At 38.4% G+C, this 23,948-nt stretch overlaps 1 protein-coding gene across 1 annotated transcript in view; it reads left to right on the top strand.

The window, feature by feature from the left end:
* WNT2 (Wnt family member 2) overlaps positions 1-23,948 on the top strand; it is a 49,889-nt gene that overhangs the window by 6,907 nt on the left and 19,034 nt on the right. Inside the window, exons 3-4 of the mRNA XM_049771036.1 lie at positions 2,171-2,448; positions 20,193-20,457. Of these exons, the coding sequence (XP_049626993.1) occupies positions 2,171-2,448; positions 20,193-20,457 (543 nt within the window). The remainder of the gene's footprint in view (positions 1-2,170; positions 2,449-20,192; positions 20,458-23,948) is intronic.

Below are 23,948 nucleotides of genomic sequence, written 5' to 3'. Positions count from 1 at the left end.
CACATTAGCATCTATTAGCCACCTTCTTTTATAAAGCAGTGTTCATCTTAGAAAGTTTGTGATCCTTTTAGTCTGGAACTCTTTATAAACAGTTCCCATGACCATCACATCACTCTCTAGAGAATGCTACATGCTACCTGCTACCTGTGGCAAATATTCATATAATTGATTTCACCTCCTTAAAAGGCATGATTGATTTCTATTTTGATGGTAGAGCTTTAGGGGGAGATATGTTTTTGAAGGCTGAGGTAAGTGCCATTTAATATGGTGTAGATATGTTTCCCTTATTTTTAATAATGAGGCCAGCAGAACAAATATTGCAAACTATGTATAATAAATTTTTGCACTGAATGACAAACGGAAACAAGCAGAACTATGATGCGAAAAGGTAGTTTGTTCTCCCAGCTGTGTGGTTCAAAATGTCACACTTGTCTTGACATATTGACTGGCCAAATGACTCTCTACTTTCTGCTTTGCATTGGCATTAGGCTGTTCAACTTCTATTTTGATTCTTAATATATTTGCTGCAGCAACCATTAATAAAAACCCATGCTAATAACAATGAAATACAGCTCTACTTGAAAAATGAGGTGTGCATGTACCCTAAAGAGCCTTATATCTGTCACTATAACACAACGCCATGTTATGAGTTACTACAGATTATTAAAATAATTTAATGTAGTTATTGCACTGAAATATGTGCCTTTCAGTCTCTAAGTGAAAGTAGCCTGAGTTCTAATAAAGAACAATTCTAATATAGCCCCCCCAAAGGGCCTTGCCCAAGTCTAATTATAGGCGGTAAATTTGTTTCCTTGCAGAAAACCCAAAGAAAAGCTTTTCACTGTCCTTTTACCCAATAACAGTGATTAGTGCAGGTGTTCCAGAAAAACGTAAATTCACCTTAATAGTTAGACATACTTGTGTAACTTGAGGTTATTGCATTTTACCTTTAACAATCTCTCAATTACTTTTGAAAGTTGATGCCAAACCAACACTTTCCAGTGTTAATGTGCAGGTTGGTTACTTCCTGAATTCTCTTCCCACCTCACTCCCTAAACTTCTGTGAATTCAGTATTTCCTCCTCAACCATTTAAAGTCATATAAGTGTTTGTAGTAATGCGAGAGGCTTGGATGCCTTTATTCATTCAGAAAAATTCAATATCAGAATACACTATGGAGTGATATGATTGTAGAATCCAGACTTTATGTTATAGATGAGGGTGTAGAGATATTATATTTTTCTCTTCAGAGGAATGTATGATTCTAGGTAAATGCAGACATGAAACCAGGACCTGGGCTAGCACATTATTTCAGGATCATTGTCATTACCTAAACTGACAGAACTTATATAAGATAGAGTTGAGTTATATTAAAGAAAGCACCTTGACTGTAATAAAGCACACTTTAAAATTACAAATCCTACGCCAGGAATGTGACTCAGTTACAGAATACTTGCCTTGCATGTATGAACTCTTGGGTTGGATCCCTGACACTGCATGATCCTCCAAATACCACTGGATAAGGCTCACAAACAAAAACAACTAAACTAAACTAATCTCACTATCCCAGTATTAAGAGGTATAAACTCACTCTTCTGTGGGATATAAGGAAAATAAAAGAGTTTAGGAATGATACCCAGAGACAGTAGAAATGAGGATTAGGAGGGCTACTCCATAACAGGAAGCTTGCCACAAAGAGCAGAGAGTGTAGTTAGAGTAGAGAAGGGTCTACTATGAAAGGGACATTCATGGGCCTTCTTCATTAACAGTTGTTTAAATTACAGTGTCAAAAAAGAAAAGAGAGAAAGATTGGAGTAAAATGCCTGGATGGTGGGTAGAAGCAAAGAGGACATCAGAGAGGGTGAGAAGCTGTTGACAATAGTGGTGGGAAATACATACTGGTGAAGGCTGTTATCCATTGCACAACAGTAACTCAATCATGAACAATTTTACCTTTGGAAAAAATAAAAACTCTAGTATGAACAACCTTGTAACCATGATGTTTAAATTAAAACATACTCAAACAAACAAACAAACAAACAACTCCCAATACCTCTTTATCTAGTGGTAAAGCATACCCCAGACAGAGCAAATGTTAAATAGCCATTGTGTGAAAGTTACTCAGCACTAGCAACATTAGACCACTTTTAAGAAAAGCATTTTTGTTTCAGGTAGTCGGGAATCTGCCTTTGTTTACGCCATCTCCTCAGCTGGAGTTGTATTTGCCATCACCAGGGCCTGTAGCCAAGGAGAATTAAAATCCTGTTCCTGTGATCCAAAGAAGAAAGGAACAGCCAAGGACAGCAAAGGCACTTTCGACTGGGGTGGCTGCAGTGATAACATAGACTATGGGATCAAGTTTGCCCGAGCATTTGTGGATGCCAAGGAAAGAAAAGGAAAGGATGCCAGGGCCCTGATGAATCTCCACAACAACAGAGCTGGCAGGAAGGTATGGACTACACCGGGGCTAGTTTTCTATACTGATGACCTAATGAGTCACTTTAGGCAAGCTTATCTAACACTTTGCAAGAGTTTATCACAACTTCCCACTGTCTCCCAACCCAGAGCTGATTGTTCTAAGGATTAACACCCACTGAGTGGAAATTTCTCCACCTCACTCCACCTTCCTTCCCACAGCTGAGCAAAGGAATCCACCCATTGGTTTTGGCATTGTGCATGGTCAAGGGTTGTATGGTCCCTTTGGACTCCATCATGGAGAGCAAAGCAGAAGCTCTAAGTTCGGTTAGTGCTCCATTCTGCACGTCTATGATGCATTGAATGTTTGTATCTAAGGGTATCAGGACTCAACGACTTGTCTCTAAAACTTATTATGAAAGCAACAGGGAATGGCTTGTTAGTTCTATTCTCAGGTAAGCCCTTTAAACTCAGCTCTCCTAAAATTTCATTTTGTGGTTTCTGGTAGTGGATGAGTTAACTGGGCCAAGAGAAGGCAGTACCAACAAAGGGTACTCTGACTCTCTAGTTTTACTTTACTCTGTAGTTTTCACAATCCTGCTGATCTATGAGTATCTGGTCAGTATGAATCCACTATCTACTTTTTGTTAAATGAGGAAAACAGGCCCTCTGGAGTTCAAAGTATCATGGAGGGCTGGTAGTAGAAAAGTTAGAATAGAACTCAAATTTCAGTTTCCAGCTCAGAGCAGCTGCGAGCTAGGAATACACCGATGCCATACACTGCCCTTTCTATCAAAAGCATATAAACTGATAAGGCTAATCATTTAAAGATCAGCATAAAATTTAAAGATCCTCTGAGGGTGGAAGGGAAAAGAGGGTTTTAAATGGGATAAAATAGAAAAAAAATGCATATCTGTTTGGATGAAACTCTTTTACCAAGCTCATTAAAAGACTCTCTCATTTAAATAAAGTTGGAAGAACTCTTGCTTAGCACACAGAAAAAGATGAGTGTGACCTGAACTGTTTACAAATAGTAACTTACTTGAACTTTAAAAATCAACATTCCTTATTTTCATGAATTTATGAACTTACAATGACGACTGCCAAGAATATAGACTATGGTTGTGCAATCCGGCAACTATTGGTAATTACTGTTTGTGCAATGTTTTAGATTAAAAATATTTACATTGACCTTTGTTTTCACATTGATACCACATGCATAAGTTATAAAGTGTGGTGTCTTTGATAGGAATATGCTGCTTAATTATTCAAGCTGTAGATAGTTCTCTCAGACTATTTGTAAAGGCATAATGTTATACACTGTATCCAAAAGAATGTGACCTATCAAAATAAATGCTTGTTTTGTTCAATAGCTTATTAGATATTGCATGTTTTAACTCTGCAAGACAATAGATCTTAGCTATTATGTGGTAGGCCTTGAATAAACATTACTTTTAATGTAAATCACATGATTCCTCGCTCTGTAAAGGTGAACAGCTGTAGGCCTCAGATATTCTCCTGCCTACTCTGCAAAACTTAGGAGGCTACTTTTGATTGAAATAAAAGTGCATTTGCTGAGTTTTTCAAATGTGGCTTTAATTAATGGTGGGTGGGCAGAGTTTTTCAAGGAGATGCATGATGTCAGTGAATCTGAACTTTAATGAGAGTAAATGTATTGAGATAAACATGCGTCTCTAATTCTTTTCTTGCAGTCATAGACCCCAGTCTTGGGAGGCTGTAGATTTTGAGAATCAAGTTGGCTGGAGCCTGAGCTCAGGAGGCCTGCTTTCAAACATAAGCCCAGCCTGTTTTCATTTGATTCCACAGATCTGAGTCTCAAAATCTACAGTCTCCCAAGACTGACAGCGACATCACTCTCTCCTTTCTTTTCTTCTTTGTACTTTTCAGTATTTTCTACTCTGTCCAATGTGGACATGTTCTGCTTTTTGTAATTGAGAAAATAGATTTTAAACTTAAAAGCATGCATTTCGGGGTTGTTTGGTTTCGTTAATACTACCAGTGCTTGATATTTATCATTCATAACTAGCCTTTAACTCTTCCCTAGTATTTGAACCATTGAATTCATTTACTTTCGCAGTTGGTTAGAGCACCCTCATGTGTCTTTGAACTGTAATATCATGTTGGATCATGGGCTATTCTTAATTATAGCCTCAGTCAACAGTTTGTACTGTTTCTCACCTTCAGATTTACTTGCAATTCATTCTTGATGGATCGAATTTTCCTCTTCCAATTAAGACCATTAGAAAGTCCTAAGATGATAAATCTATTTTTGTCAAAGCAGCCATCTTATCATGCTGGATATTCTGTGGCTTCTCTCATCAGTTCTAGGTCTAAAGAAGCAATGCTATGAAAAGTTTAAATTATAGTACATAGTGTACTTGATTTATATCCACTGTTTTTTCTCTTTCATCAACTTAAAAATGGCCCTTAAATTGTTCATTCTTTCCTCCTAGATGAAATCACTACATCTTTGAACTACTTTTTTATTTTATTTTATTTTTTTGGTTTTTGGGTCACACCTTGTGGCACTCAAGGGTACTCCTGGCTCTACGCTCAGAAATTACTCCTGGCAGGCGTGGGGGATCATATCGGATGCCAGGGATTGAACTGAGGTCAGCCACATGCAAGGCAAACACCCTACTTGCTGTGTCATTGCCCTGGCCCCTGAATTACTTTTTTTTTTTTAAGAGAATATCTATCAAAATAATATATCTCGGGGCCGGAGAGATAGCATGGAGGTAAGGCATTTGCCTTTCATGCAGGAGGTCATTGGTTTGAATCCTGGCACCCCATATGGTCCCCCGTGCCTGCTAGGAGCAATTTCTGAGGCTGGATCCAGGAATAACCCCTGAGCACTGCCGGGTGTGACCCAAAAACCACACACACAAAAATAATAATATATCTCATCAAATACTTCTTTTCTGAAAATTTCCATAATAAAATAAGATTTCACAAAATTTCTTTTCCTAAATATGTTCAAACTACAGTGAAAATAGAATGTAGGACTTCGAATCAGCTTTCCTTAGTTTTAATTTTGTATTACCTGTTGCTTTGGTAACTGAGGTTCAGTTGTTCTCATATAAAAGAGGTTTTGTATAGTGCTCTAGGAATTTAAGGATAAGACACATACAACAGAGTCTGGCTTGTAGTACGTATTCAGTAAAAATGAAACCCACTCTTCTTGCATGAAGGAAAATTATCTGAAACTTAACTTGCCTGTAGACTTAAACACAGATCTAGTTTTTTGAAGTATTTCTTTAATTTCTTTTGGTTGTTCACTGTCTCTATTGACTTTACTTTTTTAGCAGTCCAATGTACTAATGAAAACAGGCAAATAGTATTTTCTAATATAAAAATATTGTCAAATGCTTTATAATTTGACCTTCCAAATTATTTTAGTAGTAAAAAACAGTTATGTCTTTTTATGTAAAAAACAGTAAAAAACCTTCCATTTTAGATGAGTGAGACTTTGGGCCTTAGGAATGAAGGAGCTAAATCAGGGTCACACATTCATATTGTGTTGTGTTTGTGATTAAAACTCAGTTGTATACAACCTACTTTGTCCTTATTTACCTTGACATATCTATTGAGAATTTGAAAATAGCAAGCAGTGCATCTTCATTTAAAAAAAAAGTAATGGTGTTAGTTCTTAGAAATTAGTTTTTGGACAGTTTTTTTTTTTTTGTTTGATTGGTTAGGTAAGGTTTTTGTTTGTTTGATTGCTTTGGGGCCACACTCAGTGGCATTCAGGGGTTATTCCTGGCTTTGCACTCAGAAATTAGTCCTGGCAGGCTCAGTGGATCATATAAGATGCCGAAAATCAAACCAGGGTTGGCCACACACAAGGCAAAAGCCCTATTAATTGTGCTATAGCTTGTGTCCAGTTTTCTGACAGTTTTTTTAATCTTTGTATGTGTGTCTCAGATATATTACAAAGTGAACATATATTTGTTCTTTAACAGGAAGAAAAAGATGATTTGAAATACCAAAACATAATTGTTAGTAATAATCAGTATGCCTGTAGCAACACAATTTAATTTATGGATGCACAAAATTTTAGTTAATGGTATTGCAGTTTTGAGAGTAACAATCGTGTCATTAAACAAAATTTAGTTCAACAGATAATTGAGGAATTACTTTGGGAAAGCCATTACTAAGTAAGCTAGCTGTAGGGTAGAAGGACAAGATACCCCAGAGCAAGAGAAATAAAATTCAAGACTGAGAGATAGTGAAATGCATTTTAAAGGCTGTGCATTTTGTGAAGTAATTTAGTCAGAGGGCCAATTAGCTGAGAAAAGCTAGGTTGTAGCCTAAAAGAACCAAGTGTGTCAACTAGGAATGTTGAGTCTCCACGGTTGAGATTGGGAAACACTCTAGGATGAATGCTCTAAAAAGCAAAATACACGGGAGGAAGAACCTCCTCAGATTCTGGGGTGATGAAGACTTGGGGGGTGAAGTTTATGACTCAGCAATAAAAGGCTGCAAAAACAAGTTTTGACCAGGTCTGGAAGAGCCTTTAATGCTATGCTGAGCTATAGGAGGACATCACTGTATCAATGAGGAGGCTGATTCAGGGAGAAAAAAAATCCAGTCTTTTTTATTTTTTGATTATTTTTATAATTTTATTGTTATAGTTAAGGTGACAATTTACAACACTGTTAATGTTTATGGTCTTGATAGTTACTGCACCTCATCACCACCAAAGTGCTCATAAATACCTGTAGATTCAGTTTATATTTGTGCAATCGGGGGATCATACTTGATGGTGATCAAGTGCTTGTTCCTTATTCTTTCCTCAGGAGTGGTAGTGCTCCAGGGACCATATTTGGGAATTTAAGCCAGAATTGGAACAACAGCAGCACATGCAAGGCACATACCTTACCACCTATAATTATCTTTCTTAGTTCTAATTATTATGCACCATTAATTAATTTATTTATTTATTTATTTTTTTGGTTTTTGGGCCACACCCGTTTGACGCTCAGGGGTTACTCCTGGCTATGTGCTCAGAAATCGCCCCTGGCTTGGGGGGACCATATGGGACGCCGGGGGATCGAACCGCAGTCCTTCCTTGGCTAGCGCTTGCAAGGCAGTCACCTTACCTCCAGCACCACCTACCCGGCCCCACCATTAATTTATTGAATCTATCTTTAAAGAATGTCTGATCCCATCAAAATAAATCTGTAATATTAACACATGCTGATCCCATATCTTCTGTAATACTTTTTACTTATTAAAAAATACTAGAAAAGGGATCCAGAATGTATAGTATATATAATATATAATGTATAGTATAGTAGATAGTTACCTTCTACACAGTTGCATCAGGTTCCATCATTGCTGCTCTGCTTGGTTTCCAGAGCACACGAGTAGTGATCCCTGAGTTTAGAGCCAGGAGTCAGCTCTGAATGCTGCTGAGTGTGCTCCAAACCAAAATCAAAACAAAAAAATAAACAAATAAAAAACACACACAAGGAAAGGTGAAAAGATTCCACCTCTGGATTCTTCTTTTCTAGGGAGGACCATACCTGACAATGCTAGGGGGCTGCTCTTGGTAGCGCTCAGGACCCACATAATGCCTGAGATGAACTCAGGGCTCCTGAAAGCAAAAGCATGTACTCCAGCTCTTTGATCCATTTTCCCAACCAGAAATAGTATTTTTGCATTAAATATAGATATGATGGCATATAGTTATAGTATTAGTGTTTATCAATTTCATGTTGTCATATGAGTTTGGAGAGAGACTACAGTGGATAAGAGACCTGCCTTGCATGAAGCTGGCTTGGGTTCAATCCATGGCATCACATACAATACCCTGAGCACTGTGAGGACTGCTGCCTGAGAAAAAAGCCAAGAGTAAAACCTGAGCACCACTGGATGTAGCCCCCAAAACAAATATATACTGGACACAGTATGTTATTATGGACTACTTCACTCTTAAGGGGTTCTTAGCTATCAGCATCATCTTGACTGAGGCAGCCTAGAGACTGCAACTCTGCAAACAGAACTGACTCTGATACAGCTAAGCATAGGTTGCCTAACTTGTATTACTTATAGGGAAGAAAACCAATATACCTATGCCCAAAATTCATTGCTGATTACTCATATTTTGCCAATGAAGAAACTAAGGTCTTAAGTTAGGGTTGAAATTCCGGGAGTTGTGGACATTGAACCCACTAACTGAAATTAGATGAGTTTAAACTTGCATGCATGCATTTTACATGGGGAGAATTCAGAGGGTCAGAAGGATCCAGTATTTGTTCCCATGTTCTTCTACAACCAGCACTACTCAGGGTCAGGATGGCAGAGCACTAACCCTATCCCCTAGACCAGTGCCCCTAGGCAAAGCAAGTATTTGGAAAACTTTCTGTCCATAGAAAACCTCCCAACCAGTAGAATTGAATATTGCACAAAACCTCATCCCAGGATTACAGGCAAAAAAAAAAAAACAAAAAAAAAAACAAAAAACAAAAAAAAAAAAAACAAAAGAAAAAAAACCAAACCTCCAAAAAACTAAGACCTGAAAAGATGTCTAAGATTTAAGTCCTGTCTAAGCCAATTAAACCAAGGGTGAGAACCGAAAAAATAAAAGTAGTGTAATGATTAAAAAGAAATCACAGTCTCCAGAACTAAGGAATAGCATTAGAAAGGAACCTTATAAAATAGAACTGAAGTACAGATTCTGATTGCTTTGCCCTATTCACCTGAACCCTCCTAGAAATAAGGTTGAGCATCTTTCTAATGCACAAATATCACTCTTAGATCGATCTCTGTTTTCTGTTTGGTTTCCTTAGTTCATAAAGTTAAATACATTTTTTAAAAATTAGAAGTTTTCCAGGTTCACCTCTGTCTTGTTGGACCCCAAAATAGTATGTGTTCGATACCGTAGATCTTTCTTTAGCATATAAATCCCAAACTAAGCAGAATTAAAGTCCCAAAGCAGGAAATAACTCAGAAAAATTGTTACAGTGCCATGTAAAGTTCTATTATTCATAGAAAATATTTGTCAGACTGACCTCATTAGTCAATAAGAATTATTATATATGGTCAGTCAACAGTAAGGTTCTTGAATTCTACACCTTGTATTTTCTAACTAAGCCCACCCGCAGTTACTGTTTTTAAAGAATGACAGTGTTCAAGAAATAACAGTGTCTTACTTAAAGTAATAAATGATTACAGAGGCAAATAAACTGCAAAACTTGCTAATAAATATTCCTTGTTTTCTAGTTACAGACATAGATGTTTGAAAATTTATAAGCTGGTTAATTTTCAGCAACTCTTATCTGAGATATGTAGACCCGTCAAAAAGATTTGTTAATGAATGTATTTGGTTTTAAGCCAGCATATGAAAAATTAAATATGTTTTAAATGCATTTTTCTCTCAGGAATATTAATATAGGACCAGAAATCTTAGTTGCTTTATGGCATACACCCAACTAAAATGTAAAATACAAGCACTTCCTCAGATGATCCTTTGACTGAATAGTTTAATGAAAGCCTAGGACCTATGACTAAAATAAATTTTCAATAGAATTTCTAAGTTAAGTTCAATTGTTTTGATGGCAAACATTTGACAAAATATAAAGTAGAACTTTTTCAAACAGGAAAAGAATCAATATGGTTCAATATAGAGATCAAAAACTTAGCAAACTGCTGGTGCCTATAAGAAAAAAAAAAGTTTTATGTTTGACACAAAAAGGTTTTTACAAAGATACACTCAGTGTGTCTTTTAAAGGGAGAAGTTTGTAGTTTTAATTTATTAAGTAATTCCTTGTATGCTGTGATGTCACATGTAAATTCATAAGTGGAAATACTTCTAAACTGAACCAAAGAGCATGAACCCCTCTGGATTAGCAACCCCAGTATAGGTAATATGGTAGAATGATTTCAAGTGCAGACTTGGGCTATGCTCTGCCTGGGCCATACTGTCTGTGAAGTTAGACATAATTCTTGGCTTGTAGGTATTTCAACATTCACATCTGAAAATATGGGTGAAATAGAATAGATTTGATAGTGATTTTATGAATTAATGATGGATATAAAGTACTTAGCCTGGCTTGGTCTATGGTGATAGCTCAGTTTTAATTCTATAATTATTTTCTGACATTATTTGTGATGTGTAAATATAGAATTGTGCTAATCTGCACAGTGTATGCATTTCCTTCCATCCCACCATAGCCTTTAACAATTTTTATTTATGCTAATATTTAAGCACCACTTAAATTCTAAAGGCATAAAATAGCCTATATAGATTGAAGGCTTAAATTCTCAGAATCAAAGACCTAAAGACCACATATGCCTACATGATTTTAGCAGTGAAGACATTATTAACTTACGGAAGAATTGTTATTGAGAAATGTTATATGTGAAGGAAAAAAAATGTTTGAGACTAAAACCTACTAAGTGCTGGCATCCTTGGGAATCATTAAATCTATCTTTATACAATCATTTTAAATTAGCACATTTTTATGGAATTCACAGAAAATAAGTTTGATGGAAGTAAGTAGATTATGAGGAAAAAGCGATTGATAAGCATTGTGTTGACCAATTTAAATTAGAAAAGGCCAGTAGAGATAGGAGTATGTGAAGGGACAAGCTAAAGAACATCAAAAATTGATCTTGTTAAAAGTCTACATGAATAACCAAAGAAAATAGAACAAGGGTATTATTTTAAATTTAAAAGAGAAGATTAAAAACAGTACCTGTGTTTTCATAGACTATAGGATATACTTTTGGAAGAAACCTCATCATCACACACTGGAGAGAGACAGTAAATCTCTATAACTCTATAAAAATTAACATATTTTATATGCTCCTTTGTTATAAAAATAATACCAGCATAAACCAAAGTAACAAATTGAGTTGTGAGATCTATGTCATAAAAGGATAATGTTTTATCCTCGCACAATCTTTATGTCCTTGCACACCATTTCATAGTGCAAGATTCAAGGCTATGGGAAGGTAAAACTTCACCTCTTTTTCCCAAAATCCATTGTTACAATCTTGGAACCTAGAATATATGCCAAATAGATGTGACCTTGAGTTCTAAAACTGAAACTGCAAAGGAGTAAAATAAATTAAAGATATTCATTAAAAATATACTTTCAGCCCACAATAAGGAGGAAGGTTAAAAGCAAGTAATGATCTTATAAAAAATAAAGAATGGGGAAAGGATCTGGAAGAGTAAAAGCAGTTGAGTAAAAACAAAACAGATGGGTCAGTAGCCAAAATGGAACCAAGACTACCTGAATGAGCTTCAAATACATATAAGAATTAGGACAAGTATTGGCCTTATGATTGTGTTCAACTGAAAATCAAGAAATGGAATAATGTGCCCATCCACTCTGCTCCACTTGTGAGCAGAATGCCTCCACATATCTGGTGTCTAAGCAACCAGTTCTTTTTTCTTCCACAGAAATCAAATCTCCTTGCTCCATATGTCCCATTAGCACAACCAGATTTCCTAACAATCCCTTTTCTTGACTTTATTCTTAAATATAAAGATATTAAGGATTATCACATGCATAATTAAATTTGATGATATGAAAGAAATAGACACCAAATTAAAATTAACCTGAAGAGAAAAAGTACAAAGGAATGGGGTACATGCCTTGCCTGCATAAGGCTCCAAGTTTGATAACCAGCAATCCCTTGCACAGTACTGGGTATAGCCATGGCAGTCCTCAGCATCTCTTGATCTAAATAGCATCACATCACCAAACCTGAGCATTGAAGCATCTATACTGTCCAATACACATGGCCAAATATCATCAGGAGTAGTCCCTGGGCTCTCAAAGCATTGCTTAGGAACCTTTCCTCTATCAACTAAAATGATATAAAATTTAAAAGAAAAAAAAACAATAATTTATGGGTGAGTTTTTTAAGTCTTATTAACACTTTATAAAGATTTAACATTTTTCACATTCATATATAAGAAAAAAATGCTTTAGAAAAATGACATCTTACAGACCAATACTGAACTCTGGAGAAATACACCAGAGAAATCTCCTAGGAAGTATACAATAAAAAATTTAATAATCCAAGAGCTCCCTGACTTCAAGAGCTTCAAGAGCTCCCTGTTTTCCGCCTGACTTTGAAACTAATTAGAAAGTGAACAAGGAAGGTGAATAGGCAAAACATAAATGCCTGCTGTGCTATGGGAAAAGCTGCACTGGAAGATGGTCCCCAGAACTCCACCCCTAACAAGCAGTCTTACTCACACTGCAGAAGATCCCCTGCAGGAGAGCCCCTTGCTGGCAGAGCTGACTATCACTCATATTCTCCACAAGTAGAAAGATGGCCAGAGAAAAGAAACCAGGCCCTAAAGTCCTGCTCTTTCCTTGAACTCACCAGTTGGACAAGTCCCTTTTCCTCCCCAGGGGAGAAATGAGTAAGGAGGTGGAGAAAAATTTGGAGTATTACTGTAATGGAATTTTGTCTTAAGAAGCCAGAAAGAAAGTATTTAATATATAAGCAAGAAAGTATGAGAAATAGAGAATTGATTCAGCAACATTAATTAGACATCAAAAAAAAAGTGAAGGAACTATTAAGGAACTATTTAAATATTGAGAGAAGTTTGGGGCCAGAGAGATAGCATGGAGGTAAGGCATTTGCCTTGCATGCAGAAGGACTGTGGTTCAAATCCCGGAGTCCCATATGGTTTGCTGAGCCTGCCAGGAGTGATTTCTGAGCTTAGAGCCAGGAGTAACCCTTGCGTGCTGCCAGGTGTGACCCCCCCAAAAAATTGAGAGAAGTTAAATTTTTATTTAATTACCCACTCAGTGCTGAGAATAATTGTTAATGAATTTTTTTAATTTTATCATTACTTTAGAATGCCAAGAATAAACTTTCTAAAAGCTTTTATGTAGATAGCCAATTATAGAGTGAAATGAGAATAAGAACAGACATCAAACTTTCCATCGGCCACACTAAAGATCAAAGCTTTGAAGTAATGCCTACCATTAAGAAAAAAGTGTTTTTACCCCCAAATTTTATACCCAACTAAACTATTCATCAAATGTGAAAGCTGGCTAAAGACATGTCAGACACATGAGAAGTTCTGAAATGTGTCTTCTATGTACCTTGAAGGAATTATTCAAGAAGAAACCATGGGGGGAGGCATGGCTTCTAGCATGTGTTCTACACAGCTCTCACTCTCTGCCAATCTATTGAGCTAAAGCTATGTATCCAGTCCAGGTTGGAATAAAAATCTAGAGAATCCACAGAAATAAGTTATAGAGTTGGTGAGAATGGAAATATTCAATTTCAGTAAACATAGTTGGTCGTAAGTGAAATGAGAAAACAACAAACTTCAAATGAGAGACATTTTGCTTTGGTGTAGATATTGTTGTGATACTGATCAAAGACTATGAAATATAGCCCTGGCATTGGATGGGACAATTAGCTATCACCTTGACTTTGGTTGTTTTCCATTTTTATTTTTAATGACTAGACTGATGTGTGTGACATAACTCTTGAACAGAAATTTAATGCTATCATCTTTTTAGCTATGAAAGGACAATCTTGAAAGGATAGACTTCCTAACAGGAGACTGGGACATGGAAGGAAGGAGTGAGGAAGGACTGAAAATATCTTGTCTCATCAAAAGTGGTCATATTCAGGGCCAAAGTGGTGGCGCAGCATGCATGCGGCTGACATAGGACGGACCACGGTTAGATCCCCCAGTGTCCCATATGGTCCCCCAAGCCAGGATCGGTTTCTGAGCACATAGCCAGGAGTATACTACCCCTGTGCATCACTGGGTGTGGCCCAAGAAGCAAAAACAAAAAGCAAACAAAATAAAAGTGGTCATATTGACTTTTGCAGGGGGTGTAAGTAACTTTGAAGAGCAAAGATCTACAGAGACATTCCAATGATCACCAAAGTCGTACATGGCCTTGGAGGGAGTCAGAGAAATGATGACTGAGTTAAGTTCTCACCTTCTAAAATAAGATGTCTATTTGAGTGGAAAGTGTGTCTCCACTTTAAAAAAATTAGTGTATTAATACGAACAGAACTCATGGTATAAGCTTATGAGTACATACAGGACAGGCTAAAGTCAGAATTCATTGACAGTACCCACCTCCAGACTGTGCTGTTCAAACTGGGAGGAGAGGCAGGAGAAAGAGGGAAGTAAATGATGTAACTTTTCACTAGGATCTTTTCTGGATTATTAAATTTATTTTAAATCATGTGCAGTTGTAGCACAGATAGTTGCTGGTGTCAAATGTTTCCTGAAGGCAAGGATGTTTGGAAACTTAGAGCAGGACACCAGGACTGATTCCAGATTTATATATTTCTGCTCTTAGAAATGTGCTTCAAAATGGGAGTCGCTCTCCATTTTTAGCCAGCTCTGACCCAAGTCCTAGACTGTAGTTCTTGCATTTCCCATCTACTGCATTCCTGAGTTTGGGTGAGGTTCTTTTACATTTTTTTCTTTTATCTTTTTAAATTTTTTGAGGTTTGGGGCTACACCCTAAGGTGCTCAAGTATTACTCCTAGCTCTCAGATCAAGGAGGAAGGCCTCAAAGTGTTCAGAGAACCATACATAATTTGGGATCAAATTAGGCCTCCTACATACAAAGCATGTGCTTCAGCCTTTTGAGCTATATCTTCTTAATCCTGTGCATTAGATGATCAGAGTACCTGTGGAGAGCAGAGAAGGGAAGGACTTTGGCATAATGGCAAAGGAATCTTTGCACTCAAGAAGTGCTAAGTGGATAGCAACACTGTAAGTATTAAGCAACATTAGTCCTATTGTAGGGATTTTTAAATAAGAAGTAACAGAATAAATAAAAATAAGTAAATAAGTATTTTAAAATGACATGAGATATAAAATAAGTAAAACATTAAAAAAAATACCTGCCATCAAGGCCACACCCTATACCCACACTCATTCCTTGAATTATTCAATCTGGAAAGAAACTGGAGCTGCATCCTGGAAAGATTGCCAGATGACCAGAATATTCCCAGAAAAAAACTTCTGCTCTGTTCTCTTTAAGGTTAGGGGACAATCATCAGATCTCTAATATTTTTCCATGCAAAACAGTTCAGCTCCTTTTTTGCTTCTTCCCACACCATGCAATCTTCCTCCCTGCTTCAGACTGCAGCCAGATTCTGCTCTTTGTCCTCTGTATCTGCAGATGTATATGTACATAGGCAGGTCTCAAAAGCAGATCATAATTTAGGTGTTGTTTTGCACTTTGCTTTTACCACTTGACTTTTTTTTCAAGTCTATAAGAAAGATCTACCTCATTGTTCCAAAACTACGTAAGATTCCATTATTATCAAATAGCATAATTTACTAAACCATTTTCCTATTGATGCCATTTGGTTTCTTTTCCTAATATTTTGCTATTGCAAAGTATACTGCAATAAGCATCCACATGGGTGTGTATCCTTTAAACCTGCTGCACATATTTCCAGAATATAATCATCAAGGTCAGAAGATAGATAAATTAAAATTTTTGACAAGTATTGCAAAAATGTGTTTCAATTGGTCTATATCTTTACTCTTCCACCTACAACTTGTTAAAACATCTTCCCCCATGCTCCTTCTAAAATCAAATATTCTCCTTTTTACTATTTTATAGCCTTATGGTGAAAAAATAACAATGTTGGGACTGAAGTGATAGCACAACAGTAAGCCTTGCATGTAGCTGACCCTGGACAGCTCAGTTCAATCCCCGGTCTTGTGTATGGTCCTCTGAGCATAATCAGAAAATACAAAATACAAAAAGTTCAAAATGCAAGAAAGATATAAAACAATGTGTTTTATATTATGATAGTTCATGCTTAGTATTTTTAGAACACTTCATGCAATAAGAATATTCTTAGAACATTTTAGAAATAAAAATGTGAATCACACTTAACTCCTTGCTTCAGTATAGCTGGGTAATCATGGATTTTGTTTTCCACAACAGTTTTGCAATTGTATACCTTTAAAATGGAATAACGAGTTTGCCTAATTGTGATTGTGATAAAATAATGTCTGTAAATAGTCACCAACCTTGGCACATAGCTCAATATTTGATAAATATTAATTATTGTCATATTATTATGATATTGGAATACTGGAATTCTCAGAGAGATCCCTTTGTGTATCCTCTATCTCCTCAACTTCTGTTTAGAAGACGGAAGGAGGCCCCAGCCTGTGAGTAAGAACTGAACAGCTATTAATAGAAGGAGGCTTAAAGGGGGACCAAACAATTTCCAGAGGTGTGACACATTTCCCCAAAGTTCACTGTCAGTTTATGATTAATTTTCTATCAAGAACTGACCATGGTACTGATGGAAATTCTTCCAGTTACAAGTAACAGATTCAGTGGAGAGTGAACTAAATCATGAGAAAAATTTACTATCTTGGATCCCAAACAGATGGGACAGGGTGGGTTCATTCAAGCAATTCCACACATTCTATCAGAACTCAGTTCATCCTGTCTTTCAAGACACAGCTTAGTGCTTGTCCTGCACTGAAAGCCTCATGCCCCGTGGGGACTGTCACTGAGAACTGCATCCAGAGGAAGGAAAAAAGTCATTCTCCTCTTGTGTCCCTTTCCATGGGTAAAGAAATGTTTCTTGCACGTCCCTTAGCAGAATACACAGAATATTGACTCAAATTGAATCAGCTATTACCTTCTGCTGAAAATAAATCAGTGGTTGGACAATGAAATGCCTATTACTGATTGGGGCTGTTGGGCTATTTCTGAAGCACATGACTGCCAGCAGCTAAAAAAGCTGAAGATGAAAAAAGGGAACTGGCCACTGCCTTTCAACAGTGAAGGAAGATCACATGTACTTATAAAGACTTTTTTTTTTCTTATTTGAGCGTCAGGTCTAGCAGTACTTAATGGTTATAGTAAACTTAATGGTTTTGTGCTTGAGGCTCCTCCTGGCAGTGCTGGTGGACCATGTGCTGCCTGGAAGGAGCCAGAGCCCAGTATAGAAGTCATGTGCTTAGTCCTTTGAATTCTCTCCCTGGCTCCAGAAAGTGCATTTTAAAGTTTAATATGAAATTGATTATGCACATATTTTAATTTAATTATATAAATATCAACTTGGAAGTTTTCACTTGGAAACTTTCATGTCAAAGGAAAGCATAGATGGTTCCTTTCACTTTTGAAGCTAAGAATCTTCTGATTAAATAACCCGTTTTTTTTTTTATGGTTTGATAAGGTTTGGTTACCCCATCTAGAAGTGCTCAGGGATCACTCCTGGCAGGGAGTGCCAGTGGTGCCAGGGATTGAATGGGGTCTTTCATATGCAAGACAAATGTCTTAACCCCTATACAGTATTTTTGGCTGATAACTGATAACTGAAAACTGATAACTCAGTTTTCTTTAAGAACTAGACTTGAGGAATGAGCATTCAGAATTACAGCCTACTTAAAATGAAGTGAGTTCTGCAAGAACTTACTGCTGTCTTAGGAAAAGACATTGGAGTACCACTTGGCAGAGTTGGCAATCCCAGAAGCCCTTTTTGTCTGTGTCTGACAGATACCTAATAAGCTTTATACCTACTATGTCACACATAAATATATTTTATGTGCCTCACACATAATAATTGGCAGCATGGGAAACATTGTTCATAAAAGGAACTCATAATGACATATTTTCAATATGCTCAGATTCCTACAACTTGAAGGACTATCTCATGAAGCTCACTGGCATAGCTCTACAAAGTTTACTCAGTCCAGAGGACAGATTTCTAATCCAACCGGACCAGTCCATTAAGAAGGGCAAAGGCTCAATCTGGAAAGAATATCCCTGTGAGCAGTCAGAGAGTGACCAGAAGTTCTTGTCTTCATCAGCTCTAGGAAACTTTTGGGGCAGAGGAGGGAGTTCTAGGTGGTGCTCAGGGGATCCTGTAGGCCCCTCCCAGCTAACTGGGCCTATGTTCAATACAGTAAGACTGCTCAGACCCTGCAATGCAGGTATTATCTAGGCGATATCAGAAGTACTAGAGTTTCCAGGGTCACACCTAGAAATACTTGGCGTAACCATGTGGTCTTGGGAATTCAGGGTCATCTATGTTCAAGTCATGTGCCTTTTGTCCCTGGACTATCTCTCTGGCACCTAGATGCTTTTGACACATGTTCAAGAATGTGAATAGATTGGACCTGCCTTTTTAGAGTTGGGAATCTTTCTTTTCATTTTGTTCTACTATAGCATTAGTTAGAACTGGCTTAAACAGGAGAGGCAAAGCCAATCTGACAACCAGGATGGAGTGCCTGAGGCGAGGCTGTGAGACTAGAACCTGGGATATTGTGTCTGTATGTGCTTGGTGCAGGTGGGGAAGGGGTTGCTGGGTGCTATAGGGATCTCCACCTGAGCTGTGAGTGGAAACCACATACAACCCCAAACACCTCAGGGCGTTTCTATAAGAATCCCCTGGAGTGGGCAGAGCAGGATTAAATCTGCTACTCTCAGAGACAGAGCTCTCTTTAAGGTATCTCTATGGAAGATGCAGTCTTGTTAGAATATACAGTCCACATGTCTCTTTCAGAGTATGTCATTGCTTTGTGTGCCTGATGGGGCAGTCACTAATAATCTCTTCAGAGTCACAAAGCTCATTTAATATTATAATTTGAAAACCAATTAGGAAGAAGTTATTGCTCATTGTTGGGGGAGGAGAAATGAGAGTTAATGTGAATTATAGGAAAAAGGAAGCAAGAAAAATTTTTTTAGAAAGCATGCTTTTGGAACTTCACTAATTTGTACAATCTGTCTATGGCCTGAAAAGACTTCAGAGCCAAAGTTTGCTTCTGACCATTCACATCCTGGCCTAAGAGCTGGGAGAAGCTGTCTTACTTGCCTGATCCTTAGATTTTACATCTGTGAAATTGGCACAGTTTCTCAGGATGAATCAGGAATCTGAGTGTTTGTAATTCTTCTCCCAGTCACTTCTAGGAGAAAAAGCTCAATGTGGGCCAGCTCTCACCAAGTCACTCTTAACAATTCTTGAATAAAGCAGAAACTCACTTGAACAATTTGGGGTCCACAGGCTTGAATAAGGATCTTGGAAACATACACTTGTCACATTCTTCTTTGCTTCAGCTCTACCAAAGAACATCAGTGGTACTTGTCATCTAAACTGAGTTAAAGATGTAGCCCAACCAGAACTGAGTGGAAAAATCTCCCAATTTCGCTATCATCCTTAAGGTCACAGACTGATTCTCTAGCATGTCTGTGACTCTGTCCTTTACCAGCTGTGTAACTTTGGGCGAGTGCTTCAGCCTCATTGACTGCTGCTCCTCTGCAATATAAATAGGAGAACACAGGATTGCTGGGAAGATCAAAGTCATGCAGACAATGTGTATAAAGCAATGGATGGCATAGGCTGAGCATATTTTAAATGATAACCATTATTATTGGGTTATTGAAAGATGTCTCTTAGCAACCCCTTTGTTAGTCCAATGACAATCATCAAGCACATTTTTAGAATAGCATCACTGATTATTTAGAAATTTCTCTGATTTATTCCCTCACTCTGAAACCAGACCCTATGCCCTATGAAATGTAAATTAGTGGAAAAGTTGAACTAACAAAAGGGGTAAAAAGCATTTGCTGTTAGGCTCTAAGCTCTCCAGTTTTTGCAGCTACCCTCCTTGTTTGGGCAGGGAAAACTGATGTGACATGCAAGTGACTTCCTTCTCCTCCTCGATTGGAGTCACTCACTAATTACCTGCTCAGAGACTGAATCTGACCACTCCTTCTGAACCAGCTGACGGTGACTTTGCCCTTCTTTCCTTTCTTACAGGCTGTGAAGCGCTTCTTGAAGCAGGAGTGTAAGTGTCATGGTGTGAGTGGTTCCTGCACTCTGAGGACGTGCTGGCTGGCCATGGCCGACTTCAGAAAAACAGGCGATTATCTCTGGAGGAAGTACAATGGGGCAATTCAGGTCGTCATGGACCAGGATGGCACTGGCTTCACTGTGGCTAACAAACGCTTTAAGAAACCCACGAAAAATGATCTCGTGTACTTTGAGAACTCTCCTGACTACTGTATCCGGGACCGAGATGCAGGTAGGTCAAGAATATTTGGTACTTTCCCCAGCCCCACAATCCTTATGGGCATTGAATACTCTCCTCAAGTTCCTCACTCGTTGCCCACCCTTGTTAGTTTTGCCTGCTGCTCTTGGATTTAATACCCACATTCTTGAATATAGATTTAAAGGATACAAGAGGACTTTCTTCAATAACAGGAGAACTTATAATGTAGAGATTCTAGAGAAATAAATAGGATTCCCAACAAGAATTTATGTGGAAAAGTCAAAATCTGTAGATCAGAAATTCTGTTTTTTTTTTTAATTAAACCCCACCTGGTAATACTCAGGAGTTACTCCTGGAAGTGTTGGGGTGGGGTGGGGGTCATACATAGTGCCAGGAATTAAATTTGGGTTAGCTATGTTCAAGGCAAGTGCCCTTCCTGCTATATTATCTCTCCATCACAGTGTTAGAAAATTCTTTTTTGTGTGTTTGTTTTTGTCTTTTCCTGACTCACCTGGTATGCTCAGGGGACCATATGTGGTACAGAGAATTCAAACCAGGATTGTAGTTCATGCACCTGTGCACAAGGCAAGCATCTTACCTTCTTTGCTATATAACTGTTTCCTAGAAAGAAATTAAACCTGGAGAAAAAAAACTCTTATAGATTAAATGTACATCTGGGAGCTGGAGTGATAGTACAGTAGTAGGGTGTATGCCTTGAACGCGGCCGACCTGAGACAGATCCAGGTTTGGTCCCCAGCATCCCATATGGTCCCCCAAACCTGCCAGGAGCAATTCCTGACCACAGAGACAGGAGCAACCCCTGAGCACTGCTGGATGTAAACCAAAAACGAAAAATTATAAAAAAAAAAGTACATCTGATTACCAACCTGACATCCTACCTGCAATCCAAGGCTGAGTGGCCAGCTTTGCTATGTACCTTTGTTCATCACAGGTCCTAGAAAAGTGGCTGATGGAAGAGGGTCCCAGGGCATTACAGTCAATATATTTTGAATCTGCCTTAGCATGCTTCATTGCTGTATGGGGTATGCACAGAGGTTGCCAAATGCTAGAAAGCAAAAAAAGCATCTTAGAGTGGCTATCCAGAGGCACTGGATAAGGACTGGATGAGGGCTGCTGTCAGAAGCACTTCATTTATCAAAGACACTCCCTGCCCTTTGCAGCCTGCATCTTCTCCCTCTTGAAGTCACACAACAGCCGGTTGCACACAGCTGTCTCTGCCTGCCTGCTGGGAACACACAGGCGCTCTTCTCCGCCTCTCATGCTTCCTAATCAGCCGGGTACTCCAGATGTTAGACAGTCTTTGCAAAGACTGGAGGCACCAAAACAAGAATGAGTATGAGTCTCATTTAATAGGTAACAGAGGAGTCTACAGCTAATGGAGGCTCAAACCAGCTTCTCAGACTTCCTAAAAAGTAAGGGAATTTGTTACCAGGAACAAAACATACTAGGCTTTATATTTATAGTTGTTTTTCCATTTCCAAATAATTGCAAAGGTACCTGTCAAATAGAGCAACTGGCAGCCAGCCCATAACATTAGATTGGCCAAGAGGCACAGTCACCAGGGAGAGTCACAAGAACTCCAAAGCTTTTCCTTTGTCCTTGCTTTCTGCTTTGATGAGCTAGTTCTCTGCAGCATTGGAGCAGGTTTTTACATGCAGCCGATGGATTAATAACTCCTGAGTGAAAGGGCCAGATTCTGTGCCCTGCTACATTCCTGACATGCTTTGGGAACTCTAACAAGTCATCTTACCTGTCAAGCCAAAGTTTCAGCCAAATCACCATGAAAATTGTGTTTTGAGACAAGATTGGCCCAAGGGTGTGGCTGCCCCTCTGCTGTAACCAGCTGTTGAGCCTTTAGTCTCCTCAGTAGCTCAGAAGCAGAGATAATGATATCAGGATCCATTTTAGCAATTCTGTTTGAACTCCCAGTGCCCAATACTGGACTAAGATCATTGCACACATGTTCTTATTTAATCCTGAGGGCCGCCCTATGATATCAATGCCTTGAAAATGGTTTTTGAGAAAACATAAATAAGAAGAGGGTGGCTCCTGGTTGATCTACATGAACTACATTGGTATCTTCTTTTCTGAAAGATACACAGCCCTGGTTCTTATCAGGGCTTATCTTACTTGAGATGAGTTGAGCAAAATAATGGCAGATTCAATACTCAACATTTTATTGGTTTTGGGTGTGTGTAGGGAGGTGTATAACTGGCCTGGTGGCTGGTACTTTGGACCCTGACACTTGCCCTTCCAAATTTTCGAAGACATGTGTTGTGAAAAGATCTTGTGAGACCTTATTACAAATGCTACAAAGCCTGCTGCTTCAGGACATCTCTTCTAGTTTTTCCAATTGAAGCATATTGCCTAAGTGAAGCAAATAGGTATGGACAAAGCATATTTAATTGCCTCATATGTAGTACAAGAAATTGATATCTTCCTTTTTCCCACCATGGAGATTCCGAGCCTCATTTCTAATACCTTCTTGGGACTCTCAGTTATTTTTACACATTTGCCTTTTTTCTCCTCCCTGTCAAAGAACACCATTCTGTTTTTCTTTTAACTTGAGGGAGGTGGTTTTGGGGGCACACTTAGCCTACTCCTAGCTCTATTAGGAATCACTCTTCTGATAGACTCAGGGACCATGTGAGGTGCTCGTCAGCCTCATATGTGGCAAATATTCTAGCCACTGCACTATCTCTCTGGGTCTGCTTTGTTTCCTGATCCTAAAATAGCAGGTAATCTGGGCAGCTATCTGCTCCGTTAGTATGTAATCCTACATGGGTCTTCCCATTGTTTGCCTGTTTGAATCATGTATAGTTCTCTAAAGACAACCTTTTTTATTCTCACTTCTCTCTCCCTCCCTCCCTCCCTCCCTCCCCCCCTCCTCACTCCAAGCCTTCCACTCTGATGATTAAGAAAGAGTCCAGGCCTGCCTTTGCAGCCTCTGCAGTATTGCTCAGTTTTACGGGTGCACGGGGCCAGGAGGATTACATATCCTTACTATTTTCTACCAGAAACTTCTGAGTAGCATCTAATGTTTGTTCAGAGGATCAGAGAGAGAAGACAGAATATGAACCCCTCAAATGGGAAAATTTGTGCATTGACTTATGTGCCATCCTTCTGTGAGCCCTGTTATCTTAGCATAGACAAAAACAGTGATTCGGTGCTAAACACCCTTTCAGCCTGTGAATGTCCCACAGGAATTCTTCATAGAAAGACTCTTCTCGAGGAAGGGCCTGCTTTCTTCTCAGTAGAATGCACACATGCTTGAAATGTATTACCATCACATGAATCCTGGCTTGAAAATAAGTTAGAAGTCTACAGTCTAGTTTAAACCAAATAACAGGTATTTTTCTTGATATTATAAAAATGACATTAAATTTTTTTTTTGGTTTTTGGTTTTTGGGTCACACCAGGCGGTGCTCAGGGGTTACTCCTGGCTGTCTGCTCAGAAATAGCTCCTGGCAGGCACGGGGGACCATATGGGACACCGGGATTCG

This window comes from Suncus etruscus, chromosome 1 (assembly GCF_024139225.1).
Source record: "Suncus etruscus isolate mSunEtr1 chromosome 1, mSunEtr1.pri.cur, whole genome shotgun sequence".
Lineage (NCBI taxonomy): Eukaryota > Metazoa > Chordata > Mammalia > Eulipotyphla > Soricidae > Suncus > Suncus etruscus.
This window is presented reverse-complemented; position numbering and strand designations above follow the sequence as displayed.